Source organism: Nannobrachium achirus, assembly GCF_963921795.1.
Source record: "Nannobrachium achirus genome assembly, chromosome: 2".
NCBI classification, from domain to species: Eukaryota; Metazoa; Chordata; class Actinopteri; order Myctophiformes; family Myctophidae; genus Nannobrachium; species Nannobrachium achirus.
In genome coordinates this window covers 17342362-17367397 of record NC_137811.1, presented here as the reverse complement: position 1 = coordinate 17367397, position 25036 = coordinate 17342362, and the positions used below count along the sequence as shown (strand labels likewise).

General features: G+C 42.8%; 1 protein-coding gene across 1 annotated transcript; it reads left to right on the top strand.

The window, feature by feature from the left end:
• Positions 1-789: 789 nt before the first annotated feature.
• Positions 790-23870, top strand: macc1 (MET transcriptional regulator MACC1). The gene is made up of 11 exons (XM_080754529.1): positions 790-927; positions 8954-9079; positions 10038-10539; positions 11107-11359; positions 12579-12722; positions 13290-13541; positions 17010-17264; positions 18449-18886; positions 20132-20428; positions 21514-21702; positions 23431-23870. Exons 1-11 carry the CDS (start codon positions 918-920, stop codon positions 23632-23634), a joined length of 2670 nt encoding a protein of 889 aa, XP_080610655.1. The 5' UTR covers positions 790-917; the 3' UTR covers positions 23635-23870.
• The last annotated feature ends 1166 nt before the right edge of the window (positions 23871-25036 follow it).

Below are 25036 nucleotides of genomic sequence, written 5' to 3'. Positions count from 1 at the left end.
AGTTGCCAGGCCCACGCCCACCCTATTTCTCTGTTCTGGCTGCGCCCCTGGGGCCGTGGTCCAGCAGTCCAGGCACCTTGCATAGGCTGATGGGTAGTCTGACTTCGGGTTTGAGTCATGTTCCCGACAATCTTTGCTGCATCCTGTCTGTCTCTCTACTGTAAATCTATAAATAAAGGCAAAAAAGAAAAAGACCCCCACAAAATATATACCGGTAAAAATAATAATAATTATTATTATTATTACCCTTATTATTATTATAAACAGTGCAAGCAATCATACTGTACATAGATAGGCCTATTCATTTAAGTAAGTAATGACTAGCTATTATTAAATGATGGGTATTTGCTTCAGTAAACCTTTCTGACAGACCAATTATGTTGGCAACAACCCCCCTGTGTGTGTGTGTGTGTGTGTGTGTGTGTGTGTGTGTGCGTGCATGCGCGTGCGTGCGTGCGTGCGTGCGTGTGTGTGTGTGTGTACTGCGTAGTGACTTAGTGAGAGACCCATATCGAAACCAACAGGTGCCTCTCGGTCAGTTTCAGGTGTTGCAACAAGCGCGCACACACAGGTTGCAAACAAAGCCTCGTGCGTAAACACAGCGGTGCATTGTGGGCGTTGCAGTCTCCTCTCCCCACTGTCGGACACGGTCGGACAGCAGCATTTCCTTTTAAAAACCTCAACTCCCAGAGGGCTTCACGGCCGTGGGAGCAGTGCCTCTGGCAGTGAGTTGTAAGGAGAGGAGCTGACAGGACTGACACTCCCTTCACACAGTGTAGTGTAAATGATAGTGGATTCAAACTGGAGCTGTAGTGTTATAGAGTCTGTGGCTGATGTTATACTGACTGTGGAGATAGAGCTACAACAGGCTGATGTTATAGTTTGTGGAGATAACTACAACAGGCTGATGTTGGCTCATGAAAAACGGTGAGTGGAAAACTTTCTGTCTCTGACTCTACTGGTGGTGTTGTTTAGATATAAACTGCTGGATAAATCACGTATCTGATCTTCATTCTGTTGGCTGCAGTGGTGGAAAAAGTACTCAAATGTTAGTAAAACTATCAATACTGCAATGTAGAAATACTGTTACAAGTAAAGATGTACTTGAGTAAAAGTACAAACGTATTGGTATAAAACTTTACTTAATGTACAAAAAGTGCTCATTATGAAGAGATGTCCCATTTCAAGTTTTCAAATGTGTAGCCTACACTTATTTTGAAAATAGCAGATCTACAAGCACATTGTGACTTGTGAGTTTGTAGATCTGCTATTTTCAAATGGCCAAAATGTATATAGGCCTACTGTATGGCTGAGGTGGTTCATGTATGTTTTGAAATAATAATAATACAAATCTACAAATGAACTAGTAGCCTCACTAAAAGTGTTCAAATACATGTAGTGGAGTAAAAGTGTAATATTTCTATATTTGAATCCAAGATGTAGTGGAATAGAAGTAAAAGTATTGGAAATTGCCATGGAAAGACTCAAGTAAAGTACAAATACTCCAAATTTACTTAAGTACAGTACTTAAGTAAATCTACTTAGTTACTTTACATCACTGTTTCTCTCTAAGATTGTTGTTTAAATATAAACTAGTGGAGAAATCACAAATCTGATCTGTTATGGGCTGTATTAATTCCACAGTAGCCTATATAATATTATGCATACTTGAGCTTAGTGCTTTTTTACTCTTACTAGCTGAGTAGAAAGTTGTGTCCGTTTGTGGTTTCTTTAAATACTTTACGGTAGTCTGCGATCAGAAAAATCTCAGAGGGAAATTGCAACTTGTTTGATGACAGACATCAATTTGACATGTGGTAACAACAACAGATTGATACTATAGTAACAATTGATTCATTGTGATGCTGTAGTTGGTTGGTAAACTGTTCTCTCTCTCTCTCTCTCTCTCTCTCTCTCTCTCCCTCCCTCCCTCCCTCTCTCTCTCTCTCTCTCTCTCTCTCTCTCTCTGTACTGAATGTGTGTTATAATTTCAACAATCAATCCAATTATTGAGATGTATTCTGTTCCAGAATGATAATTCAGATCATAGTATTTTTCTCACTGGCCACCTACAATTGTGTGTGCGTGCATGCACAGCGTGTGTATGTGTGTGTCTAGATGTCTAGCCTAGATGTGCTTCATTCAAAAGCAGAGTTAGATAGATCATGTGACATATTAGGCAGACTGTACATGTGTATAGCTACTTGCATTTGACAACTTTAGATGCAAAGTTTAGAGCATGTGGTTCTCAAAGTGGTGTCCCCCAGGGTTTTTTGAGGGGGGTTTCAGGGAGAGATAAATCATGGTTAGGAACCAAACGGACACTTATGTGGCTGTAACTCTGAGAGTGTACAAATGGCACCAAACTCTTCAGAGTTCTCAAAGTGCGGTCCGGGGACCTCCAGGGCCCTACAATATCTACATCAACTATTTTTACATAACTACACTATTTGAAAGTGTGTTCAATTATTATCTCTCTCTCTCTCTATATATATATATCTATATATAGTCTGTTTACTGTGTGTGTGTGTGTGTGTGTGTGTGTGTGTGTGTGTGTGTGTGTGTGTGTGTGTGTGTGTGTGTGTGTGTGTGTGTGTGTGTGTGTGTGTGTGTGTCTAGTCTTACTATCACTGTCGGCAGAAACAATTGAAGGAGCTAACCGGTGTGTGACACATTCAAGAACAACCAGTTCTCTTCCTGTGTGTGTGTTGCTGCTGTAGCTGAACCACATTATTAATGACTGACTCACACACTCTCACACACACACACACACACACACACACACACACACACACACACACACACACACACACACACTGAGCTTCAATGGATTCACTGTCCCTTACGTTTACGCAAACAAGTGACTCTGTCTGTCAGTCAGTCACACACCTTTGATCCACTTCCTCTGGCAGACTGCCGGCAGGAGTGGAAGAGGTACACTGATTAAAAATCATTTTCACGGTGATGAATTGAATATACTGTCTAGGTAGGACGGTCAGACCACAATGGAAACGAGTCCCCAGGACTTGTTTTTTTCTGTTATGCTTAGGCCTAATGCTTTGGTGTAAACAGAATCTATTGGTCCAAGTACAGATGGAGACAAGACAACCCAGGATAGGTCCACTCCAGTGTATTAAGGGTGTATGTGGTCAAAGCTGTATTATGTCACTTTATTTGAGTGAATACTGTACAATTTTTATTTTATTTTCATTTTTATTTTTTAAGATATTTTTGGCGTCTTTTTCTGCTTTTATTATTATATAGATGTATAGTAGACTGACAGGAAACGGGGTGAGAGAGCAAATTAAAGGTCGTCAGGATTGGGCCTTGAACCTGTGACTCTGCAAGGCTGGTCTGGATTACCAGCCTAGGTGCCTGGACCACTACCCTGTAGCCTAGGCCAATGTTGTTGTTTTGTTGTTTAGTGTTATACAATATAACATATTCAATCTGTTTGGCAGAGTATGTTAATACAATATAACTTTTTCAATCTGTTTGGTAGAGTATGTTAATACAATATAACTTATTCAATCTGTTTGGCAGAGTATGTTAATACAATATAACTTATTCAATTTGTTTGGTAGAGTATGTTAATACAATATAACTTATACAATCTGTTTGGTAGAGCATGTTAATACAATATAACTTATTCAATCTGTTTGGTAGAGTATGTTAATACAATATAACTTATACAATCTGTTTGGTAGAGTATGTTAATACAATACAACTTATTCAATCTGTTTGGTAGAGTATGTTAATACAATATAACTTATTCAATCTGTTTGGTAGAGTATGTTAATACAATATAACTTATACAATCTGTTTGGTAGAGTATGTTAATACAATACAACTTATTCAATCTGTTTGGTAGAGTATGTTAATACAATATAACTTATACAATCTGTTTGGTAGAGTATGTTAATACAATATAACTTATTCAATCTGTTTGGTAGAGTATGTTAATACAATACAACTTATTCAATCTGTTTGGTAGAGTATGTTAATACAATATAACTTATTCAATCTGTTTGGTAGAGTATGTTAATACAATATAACTTATTCAATCTGTTTGGTAGAGTATGTTAATACAATATACCTTATTCAATCTGTTTGGTAGAGTATGTTAATACAATATAACTTATACAATCTGTATGGTAGAGTATGTTAATACAATATAACTTATTCAATCTGTTTGGTAGAGTATGTTATTACAATATAACTTATTCAATCTGTTTGGTAGAGTATGTTATTACAATATAACTTATTCAATCTGTTTGGTAGAGTATGTTATTACAATATAACTTATTCAATCTGTTTGGTAGAGTATGTTAATACAATATAACTTATTCAATCTGTTTGGTAGAGTATGTTAATACAATATAACTTGAACAATCAGGGTGGTTGTTGTTGGTGTCCCTGCTCTTCTATTGAGACGTTTAGATCCTGTGTCTAGGTGAGAGACGCAACCTTTCATGATCCTGTTTCTGGTTTGACAAAAAGTTTGACCTGAAGGTAAATAACAAATCACAAGTCAATGTGTCGCTATAGACGGATTTATTTTTTTTACCAACATTGAGACTGCATGCACAGGTGACTGTTTCATGTAATCAATTCCCAACAGATTTCCAAACCTGTTGTGTTGGGGGATCGCTGGTTTCATGTTCATTCAACCTCCTCTTGAGTTTTGGCTGGTGAGACGCACCTAGCGAGACATACATACTTTGCCCTGCAACGGTATTCTGCGCCGAGAACAGCTGACATACAAGCTCACAGCCGCATCGCGGATGCAACTGTTTGTGAGCTTGGAGGTCTGATATTTTGGCTGTCACAGGATGGAGCACCAGTAAGACTCCCTAAATCGGGAGATAAGTGACCGTCAGGTCGCATACACAAACTTTAGAAGGCAATGGTGGCCAATCAGGAGGGATTATGGGAAATGGGACTGACTTTAGAGATACTGTGTACCGCTTTGCGTGATTTTAGGGCAAAATCTGTAGAAGCAGTGTCCAAATATGTTTTTTGCTAAAATCGGCCTGATGGTGGCACTAGATGGGACAGCTGCATGTTGATGACATGACTGTAGAGATACTGTGTAGCGCTTTGAGTGATTTTAGGGCAAAATTTGTAGGAGCAGTGTCCAAAAATGTTTTGTAATTATGAGGAGCCCCCCCTCCGTTCTAATGATGGCGACTGTAGTGGTTTTGAGGACAACTGCTTTGAATTGCTATTATTGTTTACACTAAGGATTATATACATTTCATGAGCGAGAAATCCACACTGGGAGAAAAAACTGCATCTGAAAGTTTAATGGGATGCATTTTTACACATAAGGCTGGTAAGCACTTTTGCATTGCATCTTATGAGCGTTTGGGTTCTTTTGCCTCCGACCTGCACGTGCATGCTGGTTCTTATCAGTGTGACGTTGTAAATGCGCCTATAGGCTGAGCAAGCAGGCAGGCTCTATTAGCTTAGTACATGGTCACTGGTCATTTGCTCCTCAACACTTGCACGATATAGACCTGGGTTAAAATCTGTGGTAGAACCTAAAATTGAGTACTTGAGTAAATGAACTTAAGCTACTTTCAACTAGGGTTGCTCCGATGGTGATACTGGTATCGTTATCGGGCCCGATACCATACTCATGTACTCGTACTCTGTACTTGTAAAATGTCCCGATACTCTGACCCGATACCAAAACATTCAATTGACAGTTAAAGAAAATGACTAAAGAAACACAATAAACAGTATCTTAAAAAAACATTACAGTATCATTACAAGTACAAGGTCTAATTAATTTGGAGAAAAAGGAAGGGGGAAAAAATAAGCAGTTACTCAACAAAAACTAAAAGTTCTCAAAATTAAGTACTCGTACTCTGTCTGAAAAAAAGGCATCCCTACTTTCCACTGCTAACTTAGCCACACAGTGAAATAGTGTTAGGTGCCCTCCAGACTAGGCGCGGTTGCCGTCAGATCTACAAGCACGTCGTGTGCTTGTAGATTGGCTGTTTTCACTAGTTTAAATCATTTTTAAAATGATCAATACAAAACGAACGGTTTTGGACATACAAGGTTTCCACCCGACAACGACAAAATGGTTGAACACTCGCAGAGTTAGACGAACACTGCAGGGTCCCTCCAGATGCCTCTGGGGGTTTCTGAGGACGCAGGAAGAATCTCTGTTCATTCACAACAACAACCGCCGTCTTTGTGTCAGTACAGTGTAGCCTGGAGCAGTTGTGCTGCATGTCACTGCATTTCAAATGGAACGCTCTTTGTGTCAGTGTAGGGTAATAATAATAATAATAATAATAATATAATAATAATAATAATAATAACTACTAAGACGCCTAAGGTCGCGCCATCTGTCTTGGCCATCTGTATGTCAGTGTTGGTTAGCTCCAAATATGGAGCTCCATATATAGCCTATGGGTAGATCAGCCATAGACATTGAGGTCAGCCATAGACATTGAGGCATCTGTAGAACCAACCGCGTGCTGTGAGACCCCAGACATGCTTACTCCGTTACTCGTTATGTGAAAGTCCTATGACGTCTATGACGTCTGACATCATACATAAAATCCCTTTATGCCCATATATGGAGATCCCTGTCTGTAGAACCAACCGTGTGCTGTGAGATACAAGTACAACTGTCATGTTTCAGGGCTAGAGGGAGAAACGGTATCAACTTGATCAACTTTAACATCATTATCATTTATTTACGGTCCGGACAGGAGTTTTCATGTACCACACGGTAAGAGTAAGACTACATACGGTAGCAGCTAAAAAAATAGACCAACAACTGAATTAATATATGGTCATGGTACTAAACGTGCCAGCCCAGCAGCCGTCAACACATCAGCATCAGATCACTGCAGATTTGTACATTTGTTTGTTTTATATGATTTGCAACTTTGTTACGATTACGGCGATTAGTATTATTGCCATCACCTGGGTGGGTGAGTCGTGTAACTTTCTCTGACATTAAGCTGTGTATGTGTTCAACAACAGCACACGCAGCCAGCCATGCAGCCTTGCATTTTAAGTGCAGATTTCATCATGGGAAAAGGGGTGGAAAAATGCACCCGTTTCCTGTGTCTGGGGAACCTTTTGCTGGTTCTTATAGTCACCGTCACATTATTGTGGTATTCCTGTTCTTGCTATTATGTTGCAAACTGTGTGAGCGGGCGTAATAACATTGACAGCTATGACTGCTGACGGAAGCTTATTATCACAAGAACAATGGCTTCCATCATAGCACATAGTAACTTTTCAGGAATAGAAAGCCTGCAGTATCTATTAGCTTGGATTCCTCATCGATGATGTCACTGGTAGGCGGGTTTATGAGCTGCCCACAGCCCTCCTAAGAGACACAGACAGAGTAGAGAAGAGAAGTACCTTTTCCACCTCTGACGATATGATACAAAATAATATCCGTGGATTCATTTATTTAGTATCACATGAGGACACAGGAACTGGTTACACTACATGCACACATTGTGTAGGCTGCAGGTATTATCTCATTGCTGTCGGGCAGAAACCTCTTATCCTTATTTTATACTTTTTGTGTTTTTCGTAAATGAATGCTCTACTTGATCACGCTACAGTGTCACACAAAAGTAGCAGATCTACAAGCTCGAAACGCGACACGGAGCGATGCGTTTGGAGCTTATAAACGAAACCGTTTTGGACATTTGAGTTTCCCACCTGACACCGATGATATTGTTGGTGGATTATGATATATGAAGCCATATCCTACGTGTGTGTATGTGTATATGTATATTTCTTGTGCCTGAAAACAAATATAGGCCTAAAAATCAAGGAAATGGCTTTCCGAGCTAGTCCTTGTAGTTTATGAACGGGTGGGAAAAAGTTACCTTCTGTGACGGCATTTTGATGGGCAAATTGATAAGCTCCTGGAAGAAAAATATGAACCTTTTGTGAGCAGAATTTCCGGCTTCATGGGGGATTTTTTTTCTTTGTAATAATGAAATTAAATGCCAACGTTTCTTTTACTACAGTACATATAATTGAAGAGTAAGCTAGGTTTAATTATTAAGACCAGGAAAAGAAGACACTTCATATCATATTGTGATACAACAAGATCCCAAATCCTTGATGATGTCTAGTCTCATCATGACACAGTATTGTTACATCAAGCCCAGCCTTCATGAGTGGATGCATTAATACAATGCATTGTGATCTTGTAGATTGTCTATTTTCGGGGAAGAGGTTTGGCGTAGAGTAAAATAAATAAATAAATAAGAGCAAGGGGCACGGTGGTGCAGTGGTTATCACTCTGCCTCACAGCCAGAAGGTCCTGGGTTCGATTCCCGCTGGGGGAAGCTGTGGGCGCTGGGGGCGTGTTCCTCCACCCGCGTCATCAGCACCCACACCCTAGGTGGGGTTGGCGATAGGGCCTTTCTGTGGTGAATTTGCATGTTCTCCCCATGTCTCCTTGGGCATAGGCCCTCACACAAAAACATGCAGTAGTCCTGGTTTCTATACCACCTCCCCCTAGCCAGCCGGGTGCTCCCCAATGTCCCCTGGCGCGGCAGGGGGAAAGCGGAAACCAGGACTACAGGTTAGGTAGTCACCGGGTGAGAAAAATGGGTTGCAAAAACGTGGGATAAAAAAACATTTATAAAAAAAATAAAAAATAAGAGCAGACCAAGTTCAGAGCCTACGGTCAAGTTTACTACTTACTTTGACTGTGCTGTCAGTGTAAAGCAAGTAGGAAGCGATCCAAAAAGCTTCGATTGAATACTTTATTAGCAGTTTGCTTATTGAGTTCGCTAAGGAAAAGCACAAGACAGCACAGTTCAGATACAAGGTCTACTAATAGGATTTAAACCCAAGAAAGCACCATGGATTGTTTACATTGGGGTCCATTGGAGTACACAATTCATTGATGCTTCATCTCTCTCAAAGACCCCTGCCTCTGAATGTTTTACAGATGTGAACATGGCCGCTGGGAGAACCAAGTCGTTCCGTCGCGTTGGGAGTCTGATGAGAAGCAGATCTGAGGGGACCCTGATCGACCTGGATGACCCCGTGACCCTGAGCCCCAACCAGCTGAACGGTGACCACATGCTTAGAACATGAAACATACTGACCATATGTTTAACTATGGTGTAAATGTTACTGATGTGACATAGGGCTAGAGCACCATTATTTCCTTCAAAATTATGATATTGATAATGTACATTTGATGTTACATTTTCCCCATTTAATCAAATAATGGGGAATTGTGTTTTTATTGTTTTAAAATATATATCAATGAATCAACGTCCTTTTATAATCAATGATTTGATTAGTCTATATTTGATTAGCCCTATTTTACAATAATAATTTAATCTCAGGCTTGTAGATGAGCTATATTTTGTATAAGCAGATTGTACAACCTCAAAGAAAATATAGGATACCAGGTAAACAATGAACCTATAGCATCTGTGTACACAACATGCCATCTAAATTACATTCTGTACAATGTTATTTGGGTCAGTTTTGGAGTGAAAATCTGTCGATTTAAACGATCGATGATCAGAGCATCGGTACCAACCGTAATGGGTATAAAAAGACATAGATGCCCGTACCTCCAGCAGTGGACTCTTTTTTTCCCCCCTTCTCCACATCAATAAATAATCTTTTAAGTTTTGTATATAATCAATTAAGTTAGAGATGCACCGATATGGGAATTCTTGGCCGATACCAATACCAATGTTAAAAATAACGATAATGATTTGTTATTGTTATATCTCCTTTTGCGCCAGTGAAACAAATAAAACCACATTATAAGAAATAACTGTTCAGAATCTACTCTCTTGGCAGGCTGCAAATAACCAACACAAAATATATGCTTATCATTATCAACTAATTAATACCGGCTACTGCCATCGGTTAATGTCAGCTTTATTTGCCGGCAAACATCGGCCGCTACCGATGTGTGGCCGATATATCGGTGCATCCCTAAATTAAATCTATTGGTTCGATTAATGTTTGCACCCTTAAATCTGACACATGTGTGAATGCCTCCCCAGGTAACTATGCCTCCCCGCTGACCAAGCACTCGGAGTGGCCCGTGTTGCAGCCACAGTCCCTGCGCTCCTCCACCCAGACCAGCAATCCTTTCTGGAGCCAGCTGTCCGGCTCCAACCCCTTCTTAGACGACATCGTTCACGATCAAAAACCAGACAGGACCGCTCTGAAAGAGGACCCGTCCGACCTCCTAGAACCCAACAACAACAACACCAAGAACAACCACCACGACGACGATGGCGCCAGCAGCACGTCTTCGGACGAAAACAACTTGGGGCATTTCTTGGACTCCAGGGGCCGTAAGGCCGGCGCCTACCGGTCGGGACGGTGGCGGAGTGCCTCGGACATCCTGGACGACCTGCAGAGGAAGGACTTTCAAAGGGACACGGCCGCGGGCCTCAAAAGGACGTCGGGGGGGTCGGTTCTGAACCCGGACTTTGAGTGGCTGAAGAACGACAGGGAGGCCTACAAGATGGCCTGGCTGAGCCACCGGCAGCTGACCAGGTCAGGAGAATGTTTTTTTTTTTTATTATCCCATTTAGACACCTGGAACACCTGTTGTTGTTATACCTTTCAGGCCGGTAACACCTCTGTGTGTTGGAGTTGTTGCTGTATCGTTGCTGTCGGGCAGAAACCTCTTAACTGGGCCAGCCCGCCCTAACAATTATCATTTTAGGCCTAAAAACCCGAGAGGGAGGGAGGGGGAGGGGGAGAGAGAGAGAGAAAGAGAGAGAGAGAGAGAGAGAGAGAGATTGCCAGTAGGCAACAACAGTGGCTCAAATTATAGCAGAGTAAGAGAATAGTTGGCGAAATGGTGACTTCACGTGTTCAGTTGTTCATAAAACATGCTAAGTTGCACAAAATAGGCTAAAGTATACCTGAAGTTAAATCCCTCTTGTCATGCATCTTTTATTCTCTCTCTCTCTCTGTTTTTTGTTGTTGTTTTTTTTACACAAAAAGTTAAAATGTGAAGAAATTAATGCATGATGAAAAAGCTAGAGAATCACTTGCCACACTACCTTCTTAACCACTTCAACCACTGTTTTAACATTTGGTCTCTATTCTAACCAGGTCGTGTTTGGACCTGGCCTTGATGAGCCAGAGTCCGGGCTGGGCCCAGACCCAGGCCACGGGCTCTCAGATCGTCTGCAAGGTGGGCCACGCCGGAGGCTCCGTCCAGCTGCCGGACTCTGACATCAGCGTGCACATCCCCGAGGGCCACGTCCCTCCCGGGGAGGTCCAGGAGGTGGCGCTCAAAGCCATCCTGGACCCTCCTCAGGGCCTCAACAACGACTACACCACCACCATGAGTCCACTGCTGGAGGTACAGGCATCTATGGCTTTTTGAGCGGTGCAAGCGCTCCCATGCTTGACCGAGTGTGTATGTCTCTTTGTCCCTTTGTGTATGTCTCATATGCCTCGTATGAGTAGCAACAGCTGCAATACCGCTGGGTGACCAAGTGGCGCTGTTGAGCAGCCTTGACATTAATGGACAACAGAGGAATTCATATAGTTTTTTTTTTTTAAACTTATTTTTTGGGGGCTTTTGCCTTTATTGACCAAGGGAGGTCCAGTAGACTGACTGACAGGAAATGGGGAGAGAGATAGGGAGTGACATGCGGTACACGTCGTTCGGATCGGGCATCGAACCGGCGACGCCACGGCAACCATGCCTATTTGGCGGTGCCTATGTGGTATGCGCCTTGACCAGTAGGCCACCGGACGCCCCGGAATTCATATAGTTTAACACTGGTCAAAGGCACCGCTCACTTCTCCATTACAATGTTTTTAGTTTTAGTTTTTTTCAATGGATTTTCACTCCAAACAATTACCCGGACCGGTCGTTCAAAATTACGCTACAACGGGTATCGTTACATGTTGTTTTGATGCTACAGTATAGGTTCATTGTTTGCCTGGAGTCCTATAGTTTCAAATGTACAGAATGTTATTCAGATTGCATGTTTAGACAGATGCTAGTTGGTTCATTCTTTACCGTTACTATTTTTGAACGGTGGTAAACCGCTCCTAAGAGTGGCTGTGTGTGTGTCTGTAGCCACTTTTCCTCAGCGTTTTGCCATAGCAATGTGTTTTCCTCAGCGTTTTGCCATAGCAATATATGTGTGTGTGTAGCCATATTACATCACCAATTACATCCTAGACCTATATCCTAGTCTTTTTCCTCAGCGTTTTGCCATAGCAATGTGCGTGTGTGTGTAGCCGGTATCACATCACCAATTACCAATTGAAGACGTTATGCAAGCACGACCACCGCTCACTTCACATTGGGTGTGATTTTTTCTCTACATTTTCTCTCTGCACTCTACTTATGTGACTATTTACCTTGTTTATGGACTACAACTCATGTCAGATTTTCCATATTTGTATTGTAGGGAAAGCCCCTTGAAATGCAGCACCTCATTTTCGAGGCGGTCCCATAAAAACACAAACAACAGATCAGGAAGCATATGTTTATTCTGCTTATTCCGATCTGACACATTCTGGATAAGAGTGTCTCCTAAATGCCTGAACTTTTAAACTTGCAGGTGAGCCTCAGCAGCCTGAACACCATGGAGAGCGTCTCCCTGGAGATGAAGCTGTCGGGCCAGGTGAAGGGGGACCCCCTCAGCCAGGTGATGACCACCCTAGTGGGCCTGGTGTCGGACAGGAAGGAGGGTCCCTATCACAAGGTAGGTGTGGGCGATATGGTGATAAATATCGTTGAGACAATACAACGTCTCCACGATATACCTTTTCAGAGATACGTATGTATTGTGATACACCGAGGGAGCCTTATAAGAAATTCTGTTGAATTGTTAATACAGCGATTCATTGCAGAATTCAATTTAAACCTGCATTTTGGTCTAAATCAGTAGTTCTCAAACTTTAAAATGTCAAGGTCTCCCCTTAACTCTGACAGTATACAAATGAAACCAAATGGACCCGTAATGGTACATTTGGTTTCATTTGTATACTGTCATAGCTACATACTTATAAGGATCCATTTAGACCTCCCCAAAGGAACCCAGAGAGTCCCTGGACCCCACATTGAGGAACACTGGTCTGAATCGCCTGTTACTCCTTTTTCTTTTAGTTTTTGTTACCTTGAACTGTAGGTGGTCGTACCGTTAAGTAACTTGAAAAATAACCATGAAAACCAACATGGAAAAGAATAGCGCTTAGATCGTGTATCGTGACACAGCTTGGGAAAATATCGTGACATTGTATTTTTCCATATCGCCCACCCCTACCACAAGGTGAAGGACTGCTACATCCACCAGAACGTCATGCAGATCAAGCTGCAGGAGCTCAAGAGACACTTCTACGTGATCGCGGCGGCAGAGGCCTCGGTCCTCCAGGCCCCCGCCACCTCGGTGTGGGACTACCTGGAGCGCCAGGTGACCGTGGCCGTGTACGGCCCCCGCTACATCCACCCCTCCTTCAGGGTGGTCCTGGTGGTCTGCTGCCACAACCACATCCCACCCCGGCTCCCCTTCTCTGACATACAGGTACAGTATGTGCTGTAATTAGGGATGGAGCTTGTTCACCCATTTAGGCCTAGAATTATTGAATGCTTTAAAGGTGATACACCATGAAATTTCACTTTTCCTATTTTAAAACCTTTTTTGGGGGTCCCACTAGCACCTTCTATCCTCACAAAGTCCCATTTCTGACCGTTGTGTCTTTCTCTGGTTTTGAGAAGGCGAAGGTTAAAAGTATCCTACAGGTTCTCAAAACAGGCTATCCAGATTTGCTGCCGATTGTGACGTCATCTGCCGATTGTGACGTCATCATAAAAATAAAAAAAATAAAAAAATATATATTTTTTCAAAACAATTTAAAAAAATAAAATAAAAAAAGAATTCAAAAATATTTTTTGGGGGGGGTGGCGCAGTTCAGGCCAAAGGTGGTACTGCAGCTGAAATGCTCTGAGAGCCATTCAAAAATGAGAGAGGCTCTCTATTCAGGAGTGGTAATTTAGCCTCAAACCTTTTGAAAAACGGGACATAAACAATATGACATAAATACTTTCTAAATGCATGGTGTATCTATCACCTTTAACTATTTAAATCTGCTATTTTTTTTTAGTCGTGAAAATGTGTGCAAATCTTTGAATATGTATTTTTAAAGCAAACGTTTGTAACTCAAAGTTTGCTTCTGGGGGGTCCCTGGAACTAAATATTTTGAGATGGGGGTCTGTGGCCAAATACATATCATTTTGGGGGTCCTTCACATGAAAAAGTTTGAGAACCACTGACATAGTAGTCTCTTGAGAACAGACTAACTGAGCCTCAGTTAATGTGAAAAGGACCTTTTCTTTGACGATGGCTGGCCAGATTGCTGACATAGAAACATAGGGTTTTTCAAAAAACCTTAGAAGGATTCAAAAGACACTTATAGAATTGGGTCAAAATCCAAATTTTCATGATTTAAAAAAAATAGCAGATCTACAAGCTCGCCGCGCTGTGAGCTTGTTTATCTGCTATTTTTCAATAGTTAAAGCATAAAATAATAATACACTATAATGTGTACCCGTTCTGAATGGGTTTTTATTGATAATGAGCACTTTTTCCGATCCTGATTATTGAGCCGGGCTTTTATCAAGCCCACTATTGAGTGTTTTCTAATATTTTGTGGAAAGATGTGAGATGACAAATTCTGGACAGAACTGGTATATGTTATTATTGGCCAGTTGTTGTGACTGTGAGTTTGTGGCTGACCACCATCTATCAAGGTGACAATTAACAAAAGTAAAGAAATATTTTGCCTATCATTAAAACCAGGGGCGAAACTAGCGCGATGCAGCCAACGCATGCGCATTGGGGCCCAGGGCGTTCAGGGGCACATGCTGACACGCAGGTCGGAGGAGAAAAAAAAATCGGTAACACTTTCTATGAAGCCCACATTTATAATGCATTATGAGGGCATTCATAATGCATTATAATGCACTCATAATGCTTCATAACTACACTCATAAACACACATAATGCTTTATGATGCACTATATCAACAGTCATACAACAGTATAATGACACTTATAATGACTTAAGTCCAAGTGTTCTATGGATGCTCTTGAATACTTATGAAGACCACATCTATAATGCATTATGAGGACACTCATAGTGCATTATAATGCACTCTTGAATGACTGCTTGTAATACATTATGAATACTATACACACAACTCAAGTCAACAGTAGTAACGACTCATAATATGTTATAATAGCCCATGAAGTATCATGAGTCATCATTGTATGTGTTAAGTAAAGTGACATACATATGGAAGCATCTATAATAATGCATAATTCATCATAACGCTTCATTGTCGGGGCTAAGTAAAGTGTAATGTATTTTCATGCATTTAACACATAGAACACTTGGACTTAAGTCATTATAAGTGTCATTATAATGTTGTATGACTGTTGATATAGTGCATCATAAAGCATTATGTGTGTTTATGAGTGTAGTTATGAAGCATTATGAGTGCATTATAATGCATTATGAATGCCCTCATAATGCATTATAAATGTGGGCTTCATAGAAAGTGTTACCAAAAAATCTAATAACAATGTATACAGACAGAGCCGCTGTTCTTTTCAGTGTGACACTGTCTGCTGCTTCTATTTCCTGTAGTAGGCTGCTACCATTTCAAAATAAAACATGTGTTGAATGATCACATTACAAATATCCACTACAATGACTCTTGTTAGCCCTAACAATGACTCTAAATTTTTGTAGATCAGCTACTTTTGCTTAAATTTTTTGAATCCTGAATAGTAACAGTTTTGGACATATGAGGTTTCCACAAAACAGAGACAGTAGGCTGCTTTTATAATGTACATCACTACATCATGTAGTGTAGCCTGTTTTGTGGAACAAAAACTCGCTTTTGAGGATCAAAGCTACTACACTCTATCTAGTCGCACCTTTTCACTGGAATCCTAGGTTCACTGGATGTTTTGGTTGTGATAATGATCGACATAAATGAGCGAGTTGTTGTCAGAAGATGCAGCCAGGAGGATCAAACGTGACATTAATGAGTGGCCCTAGCTCCTCTCCAAAAGTTGGAACAGTTTTCTGCTTGAATTCAGTTCAGTGTCCTGAGCATTCTGCCAATACATGCTGTTTGGCAGCTCACACAATGCTCTGTGTACAGTACACACAGTCCCCACACAATAAATGCCTCTCAAGCTGCTTGCACACTGCACTTCGTTTTCTTGTTGCGTTTGGAAATCGGAAATCCTCGAAAGCATTTTTCAGGCCAAGAAGAGAGAGAGGAGAGAGAGAGAGAGCAAAGGACCCTGTGGCGACAGTTGCGAAAATCGGAAAAAATCAACCCTGGTCCGAAAATAAATACGAAATAGGCGGCAGTGTGCAAACGTGATTGACATAAAGTGAGGTTGATTTTTTTTATTTACGCGCTCCGAAATTCACCCTGATATTTGGCCCGAAAAACGCAGCAGGGTGCAACGACCTTTACCGTTACATTTCTCATACCGGCCTTACATTTTTATTTACAAATGTATATTAGTTATCTTCACTCTACTAGGAATGTTTTGATTATCATAACTTGTTTCCTCCTTGCTCCTTTGTTGAATTTGTTGAATCTTGACACTTGTTCCAACTTCAAATATTGTACTTTTACTCCACTACAATTATTTGAATACTACTCTGTCTGCAGATACATTAACCACTTTAGTCCATATTTCATAGGCTATTTGAAAATAGGCGATCTACCAGCACACAACACGGTGCATAGATCTGCTGTTTTCAAACATTTTAGTACTTTAACTTTTTGTGTGTAGAATATTATTTGCCAATGCTTTTATGCTTGTAAACAATTTGAACACATGCCTTTTTACTTGCAATAGAGTATTTTAATATTGTGGTATTGCTACTTTTAGTTAAGTAAAACATCTGAGTACTTCTTCCACCACTGCGATGTGACGGTAAAACTGCTTGTGGTTCCATCTCCAGAACCGAGGCAGCAACAACAAGAACCTGCCCCCGCTGGTGCTGCAGCTGTGGGGGAAGCGTCAGTTCAAGCCCGACAGCCTCGACGACCTCCGGATAACGGCCGGCGTGAAGGACTCTGCGTTCGAGATCGCTCCCGAGGACCGAAGCAAGGACGTGCGAGAGAGCCAGCTCAGGATGGGCAAGGTGCTGCGGCTGCCGCTGGCGCTGACCCACGCCGGGGGCGCGGAGATGACCAGCTTCAAACTGGACCTGCAGGTGAGGCATGGGACCATATGAACATTTCATGTCAGGATTATTGTGACCAAAATAACTAGCCTGGCGTTGCTCATACTAATTCCTCACTGCGTCCACTACCAACAGGGAGTGGTGTTGTGCAGTCTGGTTTATTAACCAGGCTACAAAATAACAGCTATTTACGCTATTATCGTGATAATCAAAATATCCCCAACATCCATTATTCTCGGCCACAAAAAATAGCAGATCTACAAGCTTACAATGCCACGCGTTGTGAGCTTGTAGATCGGCTGTTTGGCAAAGAGATTTGGTAGAGAGTGGGGAAAAAAAACGTATCAAGCACGTTATTTACAGGTCTGTTTTACAAATTATAGAGGGCTTAAATCAGTGGTTCCCAAAATGTTTAGCTTGTTTCCCAAAAGAGAGATTATACGTTTGGCCCGAGACCCAAACTAGTGAAAACAGCAGATCTAAAAGCTCACAAGGCTGAAAATGTAGGAAAAGAAAAACAAAGGGACCCATAAAAAATGTCTCCGCGATCCACAAATGGGTCCCGACCCAGTGTTTGGGAAACGGTGGTTTAAATGATACCGGATATGCAGCTCGGCAAATAAAAGGTGAATTGATCCCAGTGCATGACGGAGGACAAATTCACGATAATTCCAATTTCCACGATACGATTATTGTGAGTGTTTTTTTTTTACTCATTTGTAGCCGATCCTGTGTATACTCGCGAAATATACTGTATATACAGTAAAGCTGGCAAGGGCTACGTACCGTCCGTTGGAAAGTGCTGGCACGATTGGACTCGCCAATTCATCATCATCGCGCATCCACGTGCACACAATAGTGATCCCTTAACATGGAAGTCAACGGTCTTTCTCATCTTTGATGTCCATTTTCTCCAAAAAACACTTTTGATGCCAAGGATGGCATTGGATTCTCGCTAAAATAGTACAAGCTGAAAGGCATCGATCCCCCATTACTGTTTACGCTTTGGACGGCAACACTTCCGGGTAAATTTCAAAAGGTCGTCAAGTAGGAATTGTGAGCGCGATCTACTTCCGGCCTTCAAAATAAGAGACTGGCCGCGGACGGAGCAGGCGAACGGCAGCTTGGACTTTTAACCCGTTCATGTCTGGAGCACCAAATGGGTTAATCATGATAAACGATAACAGCGAGTATCGTCCCATCCCTACCTGCAGGTGAGGGAGTCGCACACAGGCACCATCACGCAGTTCCTGGTGCCGTCGCCCGCCGCCGCGCCCGTCCGCTCGGAGAAGCGGGTCGGCGGGGCCCCTGTCCCCGCCCCCAGGCGGGGGGCGTTGGACCGGCGGAAGCAGATGGGCAAGTCCCTGCCCATCCCGGAGGAGCCCCCCGCCGCCCCCCTGCCCGAGTTCCCCCGGTTCCAGGAGCGCACGGTGCACCTGCGCTGGTACGGCGTGGCGCTGAAGTCGGTGCTGCGGCAGCCGCGGGTGGAGTACCTGCTGGAGTACTTCAAGGGCGACACGGTGGCCCTGCTGTCCCGGGAGACGGTGCGCTCGGTGGGGAACTCCAGGGTCAAGGAGTGGTACGTGGGCTTCCTGCGCGGCAGGACCGGCCTCGTCCACTGCAAGAACCTCAAGGTCATCGGCCGGGACCAGGTAGGAAAAGCACCTTGTTCTGTCACGGTCTTTGTTTGGTTTTAGTTTTTTCTTGGCCATAAATGCTAATAGTCCACTTGCCAGAATCTGAACCCTGGCATATTGAGTACACCAAGGTTTTATGTTAGAAATGTTGAGTATGGGTTCCCAGCATTTAGAAACTGCCGGATGCTAACTTGCATATGTTGAGCAATTTTCATAATTTGCATAATTCGATTTATTTAGCATAATCCCCCATAATAATGGATAATATGTCAAAAACTGATTGGCTGATTTGAACAATATTGGAGTGGTTTTGGGGGTTATTGAGAATGCTGAATCCATTTCTGACATTTTCTAAATTCAAAATGGCAGTTTTAAACCGGAAATGGCCATATACAACATAAAAAAGTATCAAAATCACCCCACTTTAAGTTGGTATAAGGCCATTTCCGGTTTAAAACGGCCATTTTGAATTTAGAAAATGGATTCAGCATCCTCAATAACCCCCAAAACCACTCCAATATTGTTCAAATCGGCCAATCAGTTTTTGACATATTATCCATTATCATAGGGGATTATGCTAATTAAAGCAAATTATGCAAATTATGAAAATTGCTCAACATATGCAAGTTAGCATCCGGCTGTTTCTACATGCTGGCGACCCAACATTACTCAACATGTATAACATAAAACCTTGGTGTACTCAATATGTCCGGGTTCACAATGGGGCTCTATGGGCTGGCAAGTAGACTATAAACTGAGGCTGATTCTAAAAAGTGCCTTCTAAATCCTCACCTAAGCTTTCTGAAAAGAATATTCATTAAAAAATGACAAAACAATGTTGTTTATACTGTATACTGTACATAGCAACAACAGTCTTGAAAGGTAAAAAACCCAAAAGGGGTTCCCGTCCTAAATAGGTTAAAGTGGTACCCAACCCAACGTCTAGGTCAGTGGTCTGCGGACCCCCAGGGGTCCTTGAGGAGGTTCCAGGACGTCCCCAACAACATTTGTTATTATTATAGCATCAAAATCTGTTTGAAAATCTAACAAATGTGAACGTTTTCATTGCACATTCTGTTCAAAGTGGGTTAAATAAAGCTGTTCACTATCAAACTATTAAATGCTTTTCAAAAGATATATTTTATATAAATATTGGTCCATTGGTTGGGGGTCCCCGTTTCAAACAGGATTACTTTGGGGGTCGCGGCCTGAAAAGGTTGAGAACCACTGTACTACACAGTGAACTGTACTTTGTTCTAGGTGATGGACTTCTCGGCAGGCGTCAGCCTCACCACGGGCGCCCTGCTGGACAACATGACGCTGCCCTTCAAGAAGCTGACCTACATGTACTCCACCATGGAGACGCTGGTGTCCCGGCAGGTGGGCAGCTGGCGGGCGCTGGCCGACGCCCTGGGCTACGCGGAGCTGCGGCTGGACAGCATCACGCGGCGCCACGCCCAGACGGAGGCCGACCGGGTGGCCTGCGTCCTGGAGAAGCTCAAGGAGGACTGCCACGCCGAGAAGAGCCGCAAGAAGTTCCAGCACGAGCTCATGGCTGTGAGTATAGAGCAGGGGGTTCCCAAACCTTTTTGTCTCAGGGCACCCCATGAATATTTTTTTAATCCGAGGCACCTCTACATTATAATTTTCACTCCCAGCACCTTATATTTGTAGCATAACGTTGTTGTCGGGTGGAAACCTTGTATGTCCAAAACTGTTTGTTTTGTATTTATCATCTATAAAATGTACTATACTAGTGAAAACAGCAGATCTACAAGCACACAACGCCTCGCATCGCGAGGCGTTGTGTGCTTGTAGATCGGCTGTTTTCACTAGTTTTGTGCGACAGTCCTGTATGATGAAGCAGGGCTTTGCTTTACTAAAAGACGTACACATTTGAAACTTGGAGATACAAGGCTTCTGCCCAACAGTGACGATATATTAGTGATAAAACGTTGAGATAATAGACATTTTGGTTAGAACTGACTGACAATAACTTTGTACTTCAAGTTTTAAATATTTTTTCAAGTGTCCAAATAAATTCCAAATATTATCAAATTATCTCGCGGCACCCCTGGACTGCCGTCACGACACCCCAGGGTGCCCCGTCACCCACTTTGAAAACCCCTGGTATAGAGTACGCGCACACGTGACACATGCACAAACACTAGAGCTGGGATACCCGACCGTGGGTCCCAACGGCCCCCATGGGTTCCGGCTCGGAACGGACGCATTTTCATAATTAATGGTCGGATTTTGATTCGGGTCGGACATATTGTTGATATACAATCACAGCGGCACGAGTGCCGCGCTGCAAGTTTTTTTTTTATCTGCTATTTTTGAAAAATCTTTAACATTTTTGCAAGTCTTTGAATATTTTTTTTACCCGATTCTAATGTCTTCTAAATCCTTCTTCTAAATCAGTGGTTCTGAAACGTTATCATGTCAAGGACCCCACATGTATTTGGCCACGGACCCCCCATCTAAAAATATGTTGTTCCGGGGACCACCCAGAAGCAAATATTGGAGTTACAAATGTTCGCTTTTAAAAAGATCTATTATTTCTATAGTTAAAGCATAACATAATTCTTGGCCTAAATGGGTTAATGTTTATGTGGTGTGTGTGTGTGTGTGTCTCCCAGGGTCTGCTGAAGATGGACACACTGAGCCTGGTGGCTCAGCTGATCCAGAACACGGTCATCCTGTCCACAGCGGTGGAGCTGGGTGTCCGCTGGCGAGAGCTCGCCGAGAAGATCGGGAAACTGTCCAGCGCTCAGATCGCCGGCTACGAGGCGCCGCACCGAGGGAAGAGCGGCGAGGTCAGCATCCAGGTGAGTTCATTTTAATCAATTAAAGGAGCACTGTGACCATTTCATTATTGCGACTGTAGGTGACACATCACTGTCTTGGCCATCTGGCCAGTGTGGCACAGAGTCACAGTGATGTAACGGTGATGTGGACATCAGGGATCTCCATATATGGGCATAAAAGGGATATGGTTCCCCTGTCATCCCAGGGATCTCCATATCTCCATATATGGGCATTTGTTCATTATGGGATCTTCATAATGGGTATAAAAGGGACAGTCTGTCCCTCTGGGTAACGCTTGTCTTTTTTGTTGATTGACTCTAACACTCTGACATCACGGTCCCGACATCACTGATGTCATGGGAACCGAATCCCTTTTATTGCCATATATGGAGATCCCTGTGATGCCAGGGGAGTCAAATCCCGTTTATGCCCATACATGGAGATATGGAGATCCCTGTGATGCCAGGGGAACCAAATCCCTTTGGCCGCTCGGTCAGGAACGAGCTAGAGCCGAGAAATGGAACCAAACAGGTCCATTTGGTTCCATTTGTTCCATTTGTACACTCCCAGAGGTATGGTGGTCCTTGAGATTATAAAGTTTGAGAAGCAGCGCTATTGTAATTGTATAGCAGAGGTGAAGTCCTCATAACAAGCTCTGACAGTGTAGATAAAACCAGTTCCGGAAACGGTTCCAAATGTGAAGGAACTCAATTCTGGTTCCTCAATGGTGGATATGGTTCAGATCCCATCCATGTAGCCCTGACTGTGTACAGTAGTTGACTTGCTGTTGCGTCAGTGCTATCAGACACCTGATGGATAGATGGGGCTTTGGAGCATAAACAAACAAAGGTAGACGTCTCCATTGGCTTTGGGGCATATGCATCATGGAACCGAGGGATTCTGCATTGCTTCCTCATGCATCGCTTCCGCGTGCGACGTGCGTCACACATACGCCAATAAAGCTCTGTTGAATTGATAAGTCCCGGAAAAGACGTGCTGTGATTGGCCAGTAGTCACTAACACTATGACTGGCAGCGATCCCTCTGTTTTTCCCGGACGTCCATTACACATCGCTGTTTTATATCCATGGTTTGGAGTTGGCTTGAGGGACATTTTGAAGGCTTTCAGGTGTGTTTTGAAGGCTCTGTTTTGTTTACTGGGTGTTTGTTGTTTTGTGCAGTGTTACAGGGTTCCCACGGTCATGAAATTCCTGGAAATATTTTGAAATTAGAAAAATATTTTTTTCCAGTACTGGAAAAGTTTTGAAATTGATCAAGGGTCCTGGAAGGTCCTGGAAAAAAGTAATACCTCTGAAATGACAAATTAAACATTGGCCAAATTGTCAAATATTAGAGGGAGAAAGTGTGAAAATAGACGATCTACATGCTCACACAACGCCTCGTAACGCGAGGCGTTGTGAGCATGTAGATCTGAATAAAACCGTGAATAAAACCGTGTTATACAAAATTCCTCAACTCTTAGTGCTCTTCAGGGTGCCGGGGTTCCCAGTCCAAATAAGATTATTTGGAGTCATGGCCTGAAAAGGTTGAGAACCACTGGCATACACTACCTGTCTTTGGGCATTGCGCATAGGACTCGTTATTGAGCTGAATTATTGTTATATAGTCTTGGAAATTGGGTTAAATATTCTGGAAAAGTTTTGGAAAAGTTTTGGAAATGAATTGGTAAAAATGTGTGGGAACTCTGGCTGTCAAAAATAACACTGTTATTGTTTGTGTTCACGCCAGTCCATGTGGAAGCCTGCCTACGACTTCCTGTACGCGTGGAGCCTGCGCTACGGGGACAGCTACCGGGACCTGATCCAGGACCTGCACCTGGCCCTGGACAAGATGAAGAACCCTGTGACCCGGCAGTGGAGGCAGCTGACCGGAGCGCTCATCACCGTCCACTGTATGGACGTCCTGAGAGCCAACGCTTTCCCTAAACCATAGACACCACCCACCTCCAACCATAGACACCACCCACCATAGACACCACCCACCTCCAACAATAGACACCACCCACCTCCAGATCATAGACCGCAGATCGTCTATTTCCGGCTATGATTAGTTATCTTTAAAGGAGTAGTTCACCCCCAAAATGACTTTTTTTCTATTGATTACTCACCCCATGGAAACTTGAGTTTTAAATTTTTCGTCGCATTCCTAAGCCAATCATTTGAGAAGACTTTTTGTAGGCCCATTGATTCCGGATGGGGACCCAAATGCATTTGGGTCTCCATCCGGAATCATTGGGGCTACATTTATTATAGCCTAATCAAATTATTGGCTTAGGAATGCGACAAAAACTTTTTTTTTTTTTATTGAACTCATTGGAGAAAAAAAAACATCATTTTGGGGGTGAACTACTTCTCTAAGTTAAAAAGAGTGACATGGTCAAACTAGCAATAGAATACATTGTTCAGATTAAGCGAGCATCTTCCATGAAACATGAATGGTCTCAGAAATGCCATGAAAGCTAAAGCGTTAAAGGCCCTAGATCTGTGATTTCTTCAACTGGTTGGCTGTATCATAGTTTTAGAATGACATTACACACCACCACTCAGCCCCAAACACTAAACACCACCCACCCCCATCACATAGACACCACTCAACCCCAAACACAAAACACCACCCACCCCCATCACATACTGTAGACACCACCCACCCCATCACGTAGACACCACCCACCCCCCAAACCCGACACTTCACCCACTTCGAAACCCTAGATGTGTTTGTTTGTTTGTTTATTAAAGAATCCATGCTCCCTCCACCCTAGACTCCACACAAGGTGAACAATAGAAAAGCAAAGTCGTAGGGTACGTAAGTTTATCATTTCCAGTGGGCGAAGTGAACGTTAACGCAGCTTCTGACTGATTCTTTAGCCCCCACCATGGTCGCTGAACTAGATAATGGACACCTTCCTCACACATAAGCCACTCAATCATCCCAACACGCTGACAAGAGACAAGTCAGGAGTTCTCATCAACATTTCTCTGTCACAGCAACGCACTCTTGTGAGATCTGGTAACAACATGACTCTCAGCCAATGCGTTTAATCCTCATCCATGTTCACAGACAGGGAGGGAGGGGGGGGGCACACCCACTTAGAGACTATTTGTGTACTTTCATGCCTAGAGCCTACATTAAGACAAAAAGAAGAAAGCCATCTCTGGTTTACTTCCCGTATCTGCGTGAAGTAGGTGGAAGTAGCACCTTTTTTAGGAGACCGGAGGGCAGGTTGGAGTCTATTCATTCCAATGGAGGAGTGAACGTGAACACAGCTTGTGAACGAGTCTTTACCACATGATTGCTGGACTAAATATTGGACCCGATCGCAATACCACTGTCTGGA